General features: G+C 44.6%; 1 protein-coding gene across 2 annotated transcripts in view; it reads right to left on the bottom strand.

Moving 5' to 3' along the window:
- RMP64 (ribonuclease MRP subunit p64) overlaps window positions 1-15,047 on the bottom strand; it is a 165,578-nt gene extending 150,531 nt beyond the window's left edge. For both annotated transcript variants that reach the window (XM_078657506.1, XM_078657507.1), the window contains exon 1: window positions 14,838-15,047. In XM_078657506.1, the coding sequence (XP_078513632.1) occupies window positions 14,838-14,937 (100 nt within the window). In that variant the 5' untranslated portion in view covers window positions 14,938-15,047. The remainder of the gene's footprint in view (window positions 1-14,837) is intronic.
- Between the last annotated feature and the right edge of the window lie 499 nt (window positions 15,048-15,546).

The raw sequence follows: 15,546 nt of genomic DNA, 5'->3' as shown, positions 1-15,546 counted from the left end.
TCTGATCTGCACCTGCATGCCTTTATGGTGCCTGAATTTTCGGGGTTCTGTCCTTTAAAATGACCCGTGGCCAGGGTTAGTTCTTCACACCATTCTAGGTAAATATTCAATGTGGGTATGTCATTGTTCTATCTCCTTCTCTCTTCCCACCCTAATGTTAAATGATAAAGGTTTTGCATATTGCCATATGTCATTGTTCTGATTCCTTATCTCTCCCCACCCTAATGCCAAATGCGTAAAGACTGTCTTATAAAATCTATACATATTTTTATTCTAATCGTTATCTTCCTATTTGAGAATTTTCTAATACTTAATGCTTGGATTAAGACATTTAAAACATTTTAGATAAAGAGTTTAAACACTTCCCGAGTTTTGTGGTTATTAAAATGAGTGCAAATGGTTTTTTCCTATTATTCTAACACCCTTGATCCCTTAGGACTTTAGGTACCAACTACATGGATTGGTAAGTCAATGGTATAGGTCCTAAATGAAATTCATAACTCACTGATTAGAGTAAGTGCACAGGTTACCTGATTAAAATCTCATCATATGTGGTTTATGGGCCCAGGTGAGTATGGTAATCTGAGTCGGGTGACCTGCTCGCTCTATCATCATCTTTGAGTTCTTTAAGGGCTCTGTGTGATGCCATGTGAACTTCACATCAGGTGTTTTCACAGACCACCCTCATGATGCCCTTGATGCCTCCCACTCTACATGGGTATCTCCTGGTGAGCTTGTGCTTTCTCTGAAGTAAGTGTATATGCAGTACCTTAGTGACCCTCCCTAAAAGCAGCATCATGTAGTGCAGTCGCTTGCAGATGCTCAGTTAGAATACTCATACAGGGTCTGTTGCAACTCGAGATCAGCAGTAATCGGTTTTGGGATGAGAATGAGTTGCTGAGATATTCAGCCAGCGTATGCAACTGCGCAAACCTGAGGTGCAAAGGAACAGGTTGGAGCTGAGGTGTGAACCATATACGTATGCATAATAGATGGGTGGATCTCTTTCTGTGAAGTTTCACCCCTCTATCGAACCCCGTAGTTTAGCTACCATTTTATATAATGGCATGCCCCTTTATCTGTCATTAGGTAGGCACTTTAAAGTAGTCTCAAAACAGGAAATGAGCACCAAAGAAATATTCCCAGTACAGGCTCTTGGTGTGCTTTCCATTCATACATAATTCTGATAGCCAATTGGAAGCTAGAAGACCAGTAATGACCACGCTGACCACTGTCTCCAATTAAACTACAATAAAACATGATTTGGTCTCAAATGCAGTATTTGGTTGTATACTATGGTAATAGTAAAAATAGGCAGAAAAATCAAATACACATACTAGACTGGTGGAAAATAGATTCCAAAATTTCTTAAAGTCTCAAGGTTGTATTTTATATATATATTATTTTTTACAGACAATAAAATTGCTCAAACTGTTACTTAAAATGGGGGGTCCCAGGATATTAAACTCAAGACTAGTTTAAAAGTTTCAGGGGTGGCACTGCTGATTAGGGCTGCTGGTATGCTTAACAGCTACTTTATTGTCAGTGTTTTCATCATTCCGGATCTGTGCCTATAAACCTACTGATGTGGTCTCCCCGGCAGATCTTTTGTGCTCCATGTCCTCTCTTCTACGTATTCTAACAAATTCTGGTTACTTCAAGGAGACACTTTAAAGAGTTTTTTAAGTTCCAAAGCACTGAGAAAGCTATGTTTTTACACAAACATTGCAAAGTCAAAAGGTCTCGTCTTTGGGACCTATTGGCTCAGCCAATGCCTTTGTCTATGCTATACAGCATCAGCAAAAATCATCTTTTGTACAGCATCGGCCAAAAGGAGAAACAAACACTGGCAATGCCAATAGGTCTGGCTTTGAAGAAATGGTGTATGGTAATGTGAAGCAGCATTACAAGTAAAAAGCATGGGGATGGATATGTATTTGTGTGGAGGCAGAAAACTGTAGAATAATACTGCCATTGTTTTCCAATACAGAGTTAAAATCTAATTAGCTTAATGACTGTCCTCCTTCCATCTGTGTTGCTGCCAGAGGGCAAAAAAATGCACTCTCTATTTATCTAAGACATTTTAATAGCATTCCAATGTCATGTATGTGCCATTAAACATACTTATCGATACAAAAGGGGATGATGGACGAAGCATTTGAACAAATCAAACACTCACCAGCAGTCAACTGATCTGGGTTTAATCCATCACCATTCTTTAGCTCACTCCGCCACCCCAGTTAAGACATGGCCATATGCAAACTGGTCCTTGGATGCTTGTTTCCAGTCCAGGGAGGACCTGGCTTGGCAGTTCGGGCTGGACTGTTCCCATGGGGCACAGGGTCAAGACTGATTTGCATATGGCTGGGTTCAAACTGGAATGGCTTGGTGAGCAAAAAAACGATGGATTTAGGCCCAGATCTCTGTACTGAGGTGAATGTATGACATTGTTCTGCATTCTGTCCATCACCTGTTGTTTTTGCATTAAACATACTTAGGTAGCTGGATGAATAAACAAAACTATCTTAGTGGTGTGGAGGGCAAGCACTTTTTTGTGAAAGCACACAAACTCTGCCTAATCAAAACATGCACTCCTGGCTCTCACCATGTGGGTGGAGCAAAAGCCCCTATTTAATGAAGCTCAAATATTTATCTGGGGATGGCTTGACTGTCAAGCCAGAACATAAACAAGCATTTGCAATGCAATAGGTCTCGCATTAGGAAAGTTTGAGCTATTGGTATTGTAAATGACAATTTTTTTATTAATGTGTTGGTTTTGAAAATAGCTAAATTAATAGCTTTGTCATTGACAATGCCAATAGGTTTAACTTTCGCAAATGTGACACCTATAGCTTTTGTACTGCAATATGTGTTGTATTTACGTGACTTAGATGTATTGATATTACAAATAACAATGGCTTTTAATTTTTTTAAATAATTAATACTTAAATTAAAGTTATTGCAATTTATAATGGCAATGGCTTAAACTTTTGTAAATGACTTTTGCGAAGATTATGTTCAGTGTATTTTATTGTGACGAAAATCAAAGAACAGAAGTGAAATATTAACATCTTTTTGTGACATTTGTAATAAAGCTTGAAACATTGAGAGAACATATTTGAAACAGTTGTTGAATGGTTGCACAGATTGATGCTGTGGTGGCGTTGAGTGATGCTGTGGTGCTGGGTGATGCTGTGGTGCTGCGATAGAGTGAGTGAGAGAGGGCGATAGATAGAGTGAGTGAGAGAGGGCGATAGATAGAGTGAGTGAGAGAGGGCGATAGATAGAGTGAGTGAGAGAGGGCGATAGATAGAGTGAGTGAGAGAGGGCGATAGAGCGAGGGCGATAGAGCGAGGGCGATAGAGCGAGGGCGATAGAGCGAGGGCGATAGAGCGAGGGCGATAGAGCGAGGGCGATAGAGCGAGGGCGATAGAGCGAGGGCGATAGAGCGAGGGCGATAGAGCGAGGGCGATAGAGCGAGGGCGATAGAGCGAGGGCGATAGAGCGAGGGCGATAGAGCGAGGGCGATAGAGCGAGGGCGATAGAGCGAGGGCGATAGAGCGAGGGCGATAGAGCGAGGGCGATAGAGCGAGGGCGATAGAGCGAGGGCGATAGAGCGAGGGCGATAGAGCGAGGGCGATGGATAGAGAGAGGGCGATGGATAGAGAGAGGGCGATGGATAGAGAGAGGGCGATGGATAGATGGAGGTGTAGAGAGAGGTAGAGAGGGGGTGTAGAGAGGGGGGTGTAGAGAGAGGAGGGTGTAGAGAGAGAAGGGTCTAGAGAGAGGAAGGTGTAGAGAGAGAAGGGTGTAGAGAGAGGAAGGTGTAGAGAGAGTTAAGATGACTTATTCATTACACTTCCTTAATTCACCGAGAAAACGTTAGAATATATCTTCACATAACCATACATTGAAAACGTCTTAAAGTATGTGCTTGCAACAAAGTATAAACAGATCAGTGGCCTGTTCGCTCACACTACAGATTTTACGTTTATTCCCGATCAAAAGCAGCTGGGGTGTTGTGTGTAAACAACAAGCTCTTGGCATTGCGCGGAGGGGGGCGGGGGAGCGAATTCCTTTGAAGTGTGAGAATTCCTTTTGAATGAAATGAAAATGGATTTCTAAAGTGCATGGCTGCCCTTGAGCGTCCCAGCGCTAAATGTACACTCAGACAGAACTCCTCTGATCAACACCCTGAGATGTTAGTCGTTATGGGGGAAAAGAAAAGTTTTCAGAGTTTTTCGAAATCTGGCCAAGCTGGGTTCTTTCCTCATTGCTGTTGGGAGGGAGTTCCACAGCTGGCCAGCATTTATTGAAAAACGACGTCCCCCAGTCCTTGCTCTTTTTGCTCTCGGGATTACCACCAGGTTCTCCTCGCCAGAGCGGAGCGTTCTTGATGATTTGTAGGGGCGGATCAGGTCTTTTAGGATCGGAGGACCTGTCCCTTGGAGGACTCTGAACACGGTACAGAGCGCTTTGAATTTCACTCTCGCTCTTATGGGCAGCCAATGAAGCGCTTTCAAGGCCGGTTTAGCTGATGCTCTTCTGGCTGTATTCGTCAGCAGTCTGGCGGCTGCATTCTGTGCCCTCTGGAGCACGTTCAGAGTGTACTCTGGCGCTGCCAAGAAGAGGGCGTTGTTATAATCTAGTCTTGACAGAATAAGGCCCTGTACTAGTAATTTTCTGGAGTCTGGGGGGAGAAGGGGCATGGCTTTCCGTATTAAACGGAGCAGACCGTAACAGCTCCCTGCAGTTTTTTTCGCCTGAGTGTGCATTGACAGCTCCGGTTCTAACCAGACCCCAAGACTTTTTATGGATTCTTTCGGGGTCGGGGGGTCCCCTAGACAAGAAGGCCACATACATTTGGGGAGGGAGGTACAGAGATTTCCCAGAAGCATCACCTCTGTTTTATAGCCATTAAGCTTGAGTCTCGAGTCTGCCATCCATGCCATGATGTTGGTAAGGCAGGCGGCAAACTTTTCTCCGTGGCTCTCTGCGAGCGATAGCGAAACAATCAATTGGGTGTCATCCGCATACGTTGCGAGTTTCACTCCAAAGGGTGCGACCTCCCCCTCCAGTGGGGCCATATAGACGTTAAAAAGCGTAGGGCTCAGCGATGAGCCCTGCGGGACACCACACTGAAGTGGGGGTGGGCACTGATCTTCTATTGCCCTCGCACACTTGATATGTTCGCTCACTCAAGAATGACGTCAGCCAGGTGAGCGCCAACTCTCTTACTCCCAGCTCTTCCAGCCGGTGGATCAAGATCTTGTGATCCACCGTGTCAAATGCGGCACTCAGATCCAGGAGGACCAGAGCTGCTGATCCTCCTGAATCTAAGATGCACCTGCCCTCTTCTACCATAGCAATCAGCGCCGAGTCAGTACCCTGACCGGGCCGAAAGCCAGTTTGGGAGTGCCGCAACAGCTCGTTGGTTTCCAAGAAGGACGAGAGCTGCCGGTTGACCCATTTCTCTGCGATTTTTCCCATCCCTGGCAGTAAGGAAATTGGCCGAAAGTAGGAGAAATCGGCGGGGTCAAGCCCAGCTTTTTTCAGCAGGGCTTTTACTATGGCCCGCTTCCAACTGGGGGGGGACCTGGCCAGAGGCGAAGGAAGCGTTAAGTAAATCTACTGCCGGTCCTGCTATAACATCCGTAAAATGCTTTAGGATGTACAGGCATGGGGTCCATCGGTGAACCACTTTTTTGCGCGGCCAGCTCTTTACAAAAAGCTTCCCTGGTAATCGGGACAAAATTGTCCAGCATAGCTCTGTCGGCAGCCAAGCAAATCTCCCCTGAGATCAGTCTCTGTCGGGGCTTGGGGAGGCCGGCTATGATGTTTTGGATTTTATGGTCGAAAAACTGGGCCAGAAGATTAGTGTGAGTGTGGAGAGAGGCTCACAGGCTGCCGTTCGATGTGCATGCGCCTTCACACATGCACTTCAGGCAATCCGCCTGCTTGGTAGCATTTTTGAATGCCCTTTCACAACTCGCGGAGAACGCATGCGCGTTATCTCAGCAAGACCAAAAGAGAAAGAAAGCGGAACAAAATGATAAATGACAGTAAGGGTAGATTTGAAGTCACGAGAAATAAGAAAATGAAAAGGGCAGGTAAAATACGAAAATATAAGGGAAGGGAAGAGAAGTGAGTCACAGAGGGGTAACCGGAGAATGTAGCGCGGAAGACAAGACACCGAGAGCAGAAGGAAGAGATAGGGGGATAAGTAGGAGCTGAAAAGGGAAGCAAGGCGAAAAGGTCTCAAAATGAGACAAGGAGGAAAGTGCTGCAAGAGAATGTCAGAAAGTACAGCGAAGTTAGAGATGTGAAGGGGGAATCAGAGGAAGAGAGAGAGGAATAAATTACAAAATAGGAAAGAGACTAAAGGAAAAGTGAATGGAAAAGAACGAGGAAGTGTGAAAAGACAGATGTCGAAAAGAAAAGAAGTGGTTAAATTCAGTCAAATGTGATAGAGAAATGTGAAAGTGGAAAAAAGTGCAGGATAATGATATAGGGATAAAAATGAAGAGAGACGAAGACAGGACAGGAAATGATGATATGAAGAGAATAGGGAAATTCACAAAAAGGGAAAAGGCAAAAGAGAGGGAAAGAAAGTCAAAAGGGAAGGGAAGAGATGGGTAAAAGAAAAGAATAGGTGAAACTGGCGAGAGAAGAGTGAAAGGGATAAGAGGGGCTAAGACACGGGAAAGTGGGGATTAACTTTAATATAAGGTAGAGTCAATAAAATGCAAAGAATGGGACGAGTGTGAGGGAAAGTAATATGAAGATAAAGGCGAGGAGAGAAAGAGATGGACGATAACCGTGAAAGGAAGAGAAAGCAGAACATGAAATGCGTGAATTGAGAGAAGTAGAGAAGGGGTGATGCGAGGGGAAGTTATGGAGAGAGAAAGAAGAAAAAGAACAGAATGCTGAGCACGAGATGGAGTGAAAGAGGAAGGGCATCGGAAGAGAAAGCGGAGACACGGTTAGAGAGGGAAAAAGAAAAGAAGGGAATGGCGATGGATTGAAAAATGGGAAATAATGCAAGCAGAATATTGAAAGGGCATAGAAAGAACACAACCACAGAGTTGTCGGGAAAGCGAGAGAGAAAAGCGTGCTCGGGCGAGGGAGACAGCGAACAACAAAGGGGCACCAAGGAGGGGGTTGAAGTGAAGGTGAGGAGAAAACGGAGATTCGCGTTTGCTGGGTGCGCAGCAAGGCACAGCAATCTCCATCTGCAGGACGCGGAACTCTCTGTGAGGGCTGCGTTAGTTTAAAAGGCACGGGGGGGGGGTAGACTCGCAACCCCCAAACCTGCTACAAGAGGTACCCTGTTGTACGAATGGCACATGTGCTGAGGCAGCGCCCCAGAAACAAGAGGTAGCAAAATTGTGTTTATGGAGGTGCCGGGGGCGTTGGGGGGGGGGGGGGGGCGGTCTAATCTCTCAGAGTCTAGGACCCATCGTCCCCGGGGCCACAAGGAGGGGCGTGGAGAAGAGACAACTGAGGTTTTTATAGACTGCAGATTCCAAACCCGATAATCAGCTGGGGGGGGGGGGGGCTTTGAAAGAAGCACCGCCTGGCAACGGGCAGCATAGGAGGGTGAGAAAGGACTGAATTTGAAGGAGATAAATAGGAATTGAAGGACGGACAACTAAGACGTTGTAAAAGTTAGGTTTTATGTTACGCTACGCTATGCTGTGCTTTGGTGTGTTGTGGTGTGCTGTGTCGTCACTCTATGCTGTGTTTGGTATGCTATGTTGCGGTGCACTACATTACGCTATGATATGGTATGTTCTGCTACTTTACGTAATGTCACGCTATCTTACGTTTTGTGCATTACGGCAGCCAATTTGTAAAGGTCTCGTAGCCTGTGGTTAGAGAAGGGGCGAGAGAGTGCCATGGGGAGCGATTTGAGGGTTAGGGGAGAAGACGGCGATAGATTTCCGGCTCGGGTGGCAAGAATGTAGAAAAGCGGAGCTGGAGGGAAGGGTTTCCAGAAATGGAGAGCGCGGGGCAGATGCCTATGACTGCAGCGGTGATGGAAGTACAGGGCATGGGGGCGGGTGGTAAGACTGAGGGGGGGGGAGAGCTGGCTAGGGAGAGGGGCAGAGGTGCGATGTAGTGACTGGAGTGGTGGAGGAGGTCTGGGCCCAGGGGTGAGGCTGAAGGAGGATGTGGGAGCAGCTTGGGAGCGGATTCCTTTGAAGTCTGATGCCAAGGCATGGTGTGGGATGTGGCTGGCCATGATGTGCACGCGCCTGGCTCACATAAACTGTACGCGTTCGCAACTAGGTAGCCTTTTCGGACCACTTACTATAATCTCTCCTATTCAATCCCTACAGGATAGAATAGGCGAGACCTAAAAAAGCATGATGATCCAGTCCTGTCATATTATAAGCATGACAAGAGCCACTATGGATGCACATGTCAATGATAGGACAGGGACACCATTTTTTTATTTACTGAACAGAGATAGCTCAGTAAATGTATTCAAATTAAATTTGAGTAGCCCGAAAGGGTGTTTTTGAGATAGAGTGGCTGGCAACAAAGTACTGCCTGCTTCTCCAAAATAAAATAGGGGGGAAAAAGTCATCAGGTGGGGGGGGGGGTGGACTGGGCTCAACGGAGAAGCGGGTGGTGGGAAATAAAATACAAATACAGCCGGAGGGGGGTGGAGGGGAAGAGCAGCAAACACGGGAGAGAGCAACACAGAGGTGATGGGAGGAGCTCATGCAACAGAGAGCAACACCTGGCAGGTAGCAAGTACAAGGAAGTACAAGAGAGGGCAAGCAGCATGGGATAGAGAGCAACACAGAGCGGAGAAGCACACAAGGGAGACAGCTGTAAAACGCAAGCACTTTTATGGAGTGCTAGACCCAAAAAAATAAAATAAAAGTAGTTCCCTAAAAGTGAGCAGTGGAATGAAACAAGTTAGCCAATGAGAAGAATGGTAAAGAGGATATGCTCCCAGAGAGGGATAAACACAAGAGGAGGAAGACGAATAGGAAACAATGAAATGAGAGTGGCAATAAAGCCGACCAACAGCAAGCGATGACTTGGCTGTAGGCACACTGTTATGTTATGTTATGTTATTTATACTTATACTATGTTATTTATACTTTTGTATAGCGCAACGGTTACTCAAAAAGAGTGTCCCGGCGCTTTAGGTAAGGAGAATTAATTCAGAGTAACATAACACAGTTAAAAAGAGTAGAAAGAGTAGAAAGCAAACAGACAAAAAAGAGGGACTGTAAGATTTTGATAAGCCCACAGTAGGCCTTTCGCAACCAAACAGGTAAGCAAGATGAGTAAAGCATTTAGGTCTCGCCTATGTGAAAAATATTGGCTTTGCCAATGTCTTTTAGCCATGTTGTACAGCAGCGTGGCTCCAGTTTAGCATGGCTAAACGTTACTGGCGTACAGTAGAGTGCCACTCTTAAGAAGAGTGGCGCAGAGTGGAGTGGTGCAGAGTAGAATGGCACAGAGTGGAGTGGCGAAGAATGGAGAGGTGCAGAGTAGCATAGAATACAGAGGAGTGGCTGGAGGAGAGTGGCGCTGAGTGGAGAGGTGCAGAGTAGCTAGATCAGAGAAGAGTGGCTGGACGAGAGTGATGTAGAGTGACCGAGTGGAATGGCAAGTGGCGTGGCATAGAGTAGCTTAAAGTTTAGTGGCGTAGAGTGGAGTAATATAGAGTAATACAGTTGTGGGTGTAAGTAACTAAAGCGTCAATAGAGATGGCAGAAAGGGTAAAAGCAATATTGTTGAGAAAACGTATGCCTGTGTTAAAAGTAGGAAACCACATTGCACATCCAGGAATAATACTGAAACATTTATAAAATACAAAAAATAGCGCTTTGCAAAAAGACACTGAAGAACAAAGACGAGCAAGAACACATGCACTTGGTCCATGCTTCATGAAGGAGCTGGCACAAGAAAGGAAGAGAAGCCTTGGTGAGCTAAGCAATTTGAAAGATTGCCCATAGAATAGACAACGAAAACAACTAATGGTATGTTGTGGCAGGTTGTTAGCCCTTCTGAACTTTAACCCCTTCTACGCTCATGACGAGCTCAGCTCGTCATGAGTTACGCCTGTCGTACGCTCATGACGAGCTGAGCTCGTCATGTAACGCGGTTTTCGGCAAAAGTCAGCACACAGCGGGAAAACCGCTAGCGCGCTTGTGGTTAAACAATACTTCTTGCTGCACAGGGCCTACAATGTGTAGGTGAGGCCTTATAACTGATGAAAATGGCCAAGCATTAAGGTAATTTGGATTTATACATTCAAGAATCAAGTTCTATCCTTTGTGACTTGATATTCAGACTGAGTAAAACACTAGTATCGAGTACAACCGTTTTCTATGACAGCCAGCTTCATCAATGAACCATTTATAGGTTTGCACGTCACATAACAAAACAGTCGGGTAAACAATCTGTAATACTGCACTGAAGTTCAGACACTGATCTATACCGTAGGAGGCTGTGTGTACAATATTTGGTATTTTGTACCAATATAAAGCCTCACAACACAGTGTTTTACTATAGTATACAAATATGTTTTCACGATAAAGGTCACAATTACATAAAGATTAACCTAATGTTTAATGTCAGGACTCTTATTTGGCAGAAGGAGGAATTATCAGAATGCTTTTTACTAATGGAAACAATCACTTTTGCAGCAGTAATACACAGCACAGGTTTAAGCACGAGCTGCGATTTGAAAAGCATATGTGAGTTTTTCCCAGAAGGAAATCCCTACCTACAGTGATACACCAAATACTGGCTCACCTCTGGAAACCTCCTCTTGTTCAGTGCCATGCTCTGATATCCTGCTTGGCCACTTGAGCCTTTCCAGACCACGCCTATGTGTTACATCTTCCTTATTACTGGGATGCTCTGAACAGATTAACTGTTCTTTTCAGAGACCTTCACAAGTCAATTAGATTGCGCTGTTGCATCAAGAGCAGAGCAGGGGACAGTTGGCATTTTAATTTGGCTCACTGCGGAATAACCGATGGATATTTCAAAGACAGGAGAATCCAACAGAAATAGAAACTGTTGACCATCCTATCCAAGGTTTCTCTGTGGGAGTTCAATAAACACCTGGCTAAGTGAAAGGTATTTAACAGAACCTACACCTATGGATGTGGAGACATGCCTCACTTGTGCTCCCATCTTACCCAAAGGGGACAGTAGCCCTACCAGTGCTGATCCATCATGTGTCTCCTTCTGACTGCCTTACAGGAGTGTGAATGATCTTGGTTTCTTTCGACACTTGCCATTCTCCGCCTCTTCAAAGGCTGAGGACAAGAGTGTGGGAATCTGCGACCAGTAGCTCAACCCAACTAATTTTCTGAGGAGCGGATTTCAAGCTACGCTTCGTGAAAGAAAAGGCACTGCTCGCCCAAGTCCTTCATCCTGTGGAGCAGATCGGTTCAAAATTCTTCATTGTGTCCATATTACTGGAGCGTTATCTCGACAAATATGCAGACACTTCCATTACAACGCTCAGCTCATCTGTTTGCCGCAGGTGCTGCCATTCAAAGAAGTGCTGGACTACCAGATGACTCCATTTCAACAGGCCAGCATTTTCCAGCCTTAAACTTGCACTTCACAAATCATTGCATTCAGGGAGTCATAGTCCTGTTACAGTCAAACTGGATTAACACACTGGCAAACAATGTTTTAACAAAGGATCTAGGACTGGCAAAGTTGTGAACCGATGACATGGAATCCTCTGCTAACACTACGCCTCCAGCACCCCTGAATTACTGACGGGACACTACTCTTCTTCAGTCACATACCGGCATGGAACACAGTTTGGTTTTCCCCACCTAGCTTCATAGAAACCACTTTACTAGTCCTGGCTTTTTTCTTACAAATCAGTGTATTAAAGAATGGTTTCACTGTAAGCAACCCATGACCGCAACTACCTAGAGGCGATGCTAGTGCATTTCATAGATTTCAACTGAAATGGGTCCTAAACCACTGTGAGGCCTACACTTGCAATTAACAGAACTAAGCAAGCGGAAAGATAGTCTTAGCGCTGGCACAGAGGGCTTTAAGTTCCCTCTGTCGGCTGATGATCGTTCTGAGTCAAAAAGGCACCCCAGGGTTCTGATGAGATGGTCAGTGCTCAATTTATTGTGCTTTGTCGAAGGATCTGCACTGGAGGACAGGTTTCATGCTATGTCCCAATAATATCTGCATTTCAAAGGAAATTGCCTGTTTTGCATATTTATCATGTACTGCTTCCAGAGAATTACAACTGCTGACAAAATCAGAAACAGAGACCGTTTTAAAGTCTCGCCTACCACACAGCTTTTAGTGGCCTGTAGCTGAAAGCCTCTTGCGAACCAAACCAAAATCTTACAGTGGACACCGAGGCGCCCCCTGCTTTTCAATAATTTATTTTATTGTCAATCTCATTTACTTACGCCTTATATAGTGAATTGCCTTCCTCTTGTGTTTGTCCTTTTTCTGGAGCATAGCCTTTGTCCCATCATTTTGAATGGCTGACTCGTACCCTCCAGTGTTCAAATTTACAGAACAACCTTTTTCATTTAGCACTATATAAAAGTGCATGGGTTTTCTAGCTCTTTCGTGTGTGATTTCCCCCATCAAATACCCACCCTTGGACTCTGTGTTGCTCCCCACCCCTCCCAATCTGTCGTTAAAAGCACAAGAACATGTATATTATTTACAGAGTATGACTAAAGAGCAGACTTTAAAGTTGTTTTTATTTCCTGTATTACACACTTTGCATAAAAACTCAGGCCTTGGTACATGAAGGCATTTATGGGCCTGGGGGAGTGGCGGGCCGCACCGAAGTTAACAAAAAAAGTGATGAATAGAATAGCTGAATTAATCTCAGCCACTGTTAGTTGCTCTGGACTGAATTCCAATCCATTGTTTGTTTGCCCACCATTCCACCTCAGATTAGCTCTGAGTAATTGCAGGTGGCAGAGATTAATTTAAGCACTCCATCCATCATTATTTTGTATACTTCAGTGTATCACACTAAGGGAATGGCCAAACGTGGATCCCATGCTCACTGTGCCACTAGAACCAAGCGACAACCAACTGAGTAACCCTAACTAGGGCGAAAAACGTTCTTGGGTTGCATGTGTTACTGTCTGGTTCAAGGAGGACCTGGCCTAGCAGTTTGGGCTGTACTGCTCCTACTGGAGCAGGGTGAAGATTGGCTTGCATATGACTGGGTCCAAAGTGAGGTGGCATGGTGTGCAAAATAACAATGGACCGGGAGGCAGCCATGAGTAATTACAAGTGGTTGAGATTAATTCAAGCATTCCAGCCATCACTTTTTTGTATACTTCAGAGCGGCACCCTACGTGCAAACAAGTATGCCCAGATGTGGGTCCCGTGCTCACTGTGCCACTGGGAACAAACTACATCCGACTGAAGAGCCTTAGCCTGGGCGAAACCGGTGTTCAGTTGTTTCTATTCCAGTTCAGTGAGAACCTGGCGTGGCACCTAGGGCTGCACTGCGAGGAAACAGGCTTTATGCAGGTTTCCCTACCCACTTTTTGCCCCTATTTGGACTACTAGCTGTTGATTTTTCGACTCTGAGAGTGCACAGAGTCCTATAAACCTCCTAGGTATTGATCTCCTTTGCAAACTCAACTCATTTATATATTGCACAGAGGATGGAGTCGGAACTGAAAACACAAGCAGCCCATGTGGTAATATATAACTATATTCAAGGGTACTAGGAAGTTATATATATATATTTTCGCCAATCCATGCTGATGATAATATTCATCTTAGTTTAGAGATAGCCACTATTCTCCCCAATAATTTTCCATAAGACTTTAATGATTTTTACACTTCACCGCTTCTGTTATTCTTCCCTAGTTGTTATCAGAGATTGATCTTTTTTTAATTCTCACCACCTAGTTCTTCTTCTTTTCAAACAAGAAATACACTTTTTACGCTCTTATGAGTAAAAGGTATATTGCCTTCTTTGTAGATGATTAATAAGCTTATAGAATCAATCTATTTAAGATAAGCGACTTGTTTGAAAATGTTTATGAAAGGCTACCTGCCATAGTTGGAGTTACCCTTGCAAGGTTTCCCATGTGCCCTCCTACAGATCATCTGGTATCAAATCTGACGACGGTAGGGTTTCAACCAATTTCCTTAATTCCACGGCTAGCGCCTACTTATCCTTCTTAGTCCATAAACCTTCCCATTCACAGTACCAAATAACACATCACTATCCGTGATCAGCCATGGATGCACATCAGAGTTTCCAACAATTCTGGGCTCTTGCTAAAACAATGTATCTGTTCAATTGCTCAGCTAAAGCTGTGAGAATGACTGAATCTCAATGTATTACTATCCTAAGAGAATCCTCGAATGCATTTTGTGGTAAAATGTTTCTTCTAGGTTGCTCCCAACTGGTGTAAAAGCTGAGAACAAAGTTTGTATCGGGACAACACCGTTCCCAGTCCTATACGTTGGCAAGCCCTATGGGATAGAATTTGAGACAAATTTGCGCGCTGACAAATCTCTCACATCGAACTTTCATTACTGAATGTTTAATTTCTGCACTCTCATCTCTATAATATGGGTATCAAAAGACAAAACACAGGCTATATTTTAACCTTAGTCATTCTTGGGACGTTTGCAGCCATATGCCTGGCAAACGTGTCCCCTCATTTCACATCAACCAAATAAAGTTAAAAGTGGTGGTCTGTCACTTCCAGTGATCATTTAATTATGATATTTAGAATTCCTAAAAAATTGAAAGCCTGCAAAGCACACAGTACTCTTGCACGTGACGTGAAATGTCAGTCTGTTAGTCTAGCTCGCCGTACCTGTGACGTCACTGAAAGGAACGGTCACTATGCAGTGGATCGCGGGTTTCGGAACCTCCACCCGATTCCAAGGTTCAACGTGCGTTACAAGCGCATCCATCTTGCTTGCCCCGCGTGGTGTCCTCGTGAGGGCGGGGTTTATTGTGATAAGACAGAGGCACGCAATGTGCCATGCTTTCTTCAGTGTTTGGGTCCTACTCCTAACTCGTTTCAGTCACATAGAAAGAGGACACGGCTGTTTCAGAATTTGCCAGTATTTCATTTTAAAACTGAATAAGGTCTTCAGAGTGGGCCGAGGATTACTATTAAGGGTCGTAATTAAAAGGACGCAGTCGGTTTCATTTTCCCCAGTGGGTGCGATAAAACGCCTTTTGGCTGATGACGTAAAAGTACAGCCATGTTATACTCCTGTTCGTTAAGACTTCGGAGACTCGAGGGTGGCAGAAAAGGACTCGCCGTTGAGGGAGTACAGATTGAGTGTTTTCTGCTTAAAATGCTTATCTAGTTAGATACAGTGCATGAACAAGATGCGCAATGCATATAATGTTTACGTTCAAGTATTTATTCGTCTCTTTTTTTCTGAAATCTTGTACTCTTTCAGTTTTGTTTCATTGCCAGTTGGTGAGCACTAACAATTTTAAAAGCCTCCAGACTTCAATAAAGAAACAATCATGTCCGTTTAATAATTTACGTTTTGCTTTAGTCCCGA

Source organism: Lissotriton helveticus, chromosome 8 (genome assembly GCF_964261635.1).
Source record: "Lissotriton helveticus chromosome 8, aLisHel1.1, whole genome shotgun sequence".
In the NCBI taxonomy this organism is placed as follows: domain Eukaryota; kingdom Metazoa; phylum Chordata; class Amphibia; order Caudata; family Salamandridae; genus Lissotriton; species Lissotriton helveticus.
The sequence above is the reverse complement of the archived record's forward strand: the minus strand, read 5'-3'. Positions and strand labels throughout refer to the sequence as shown.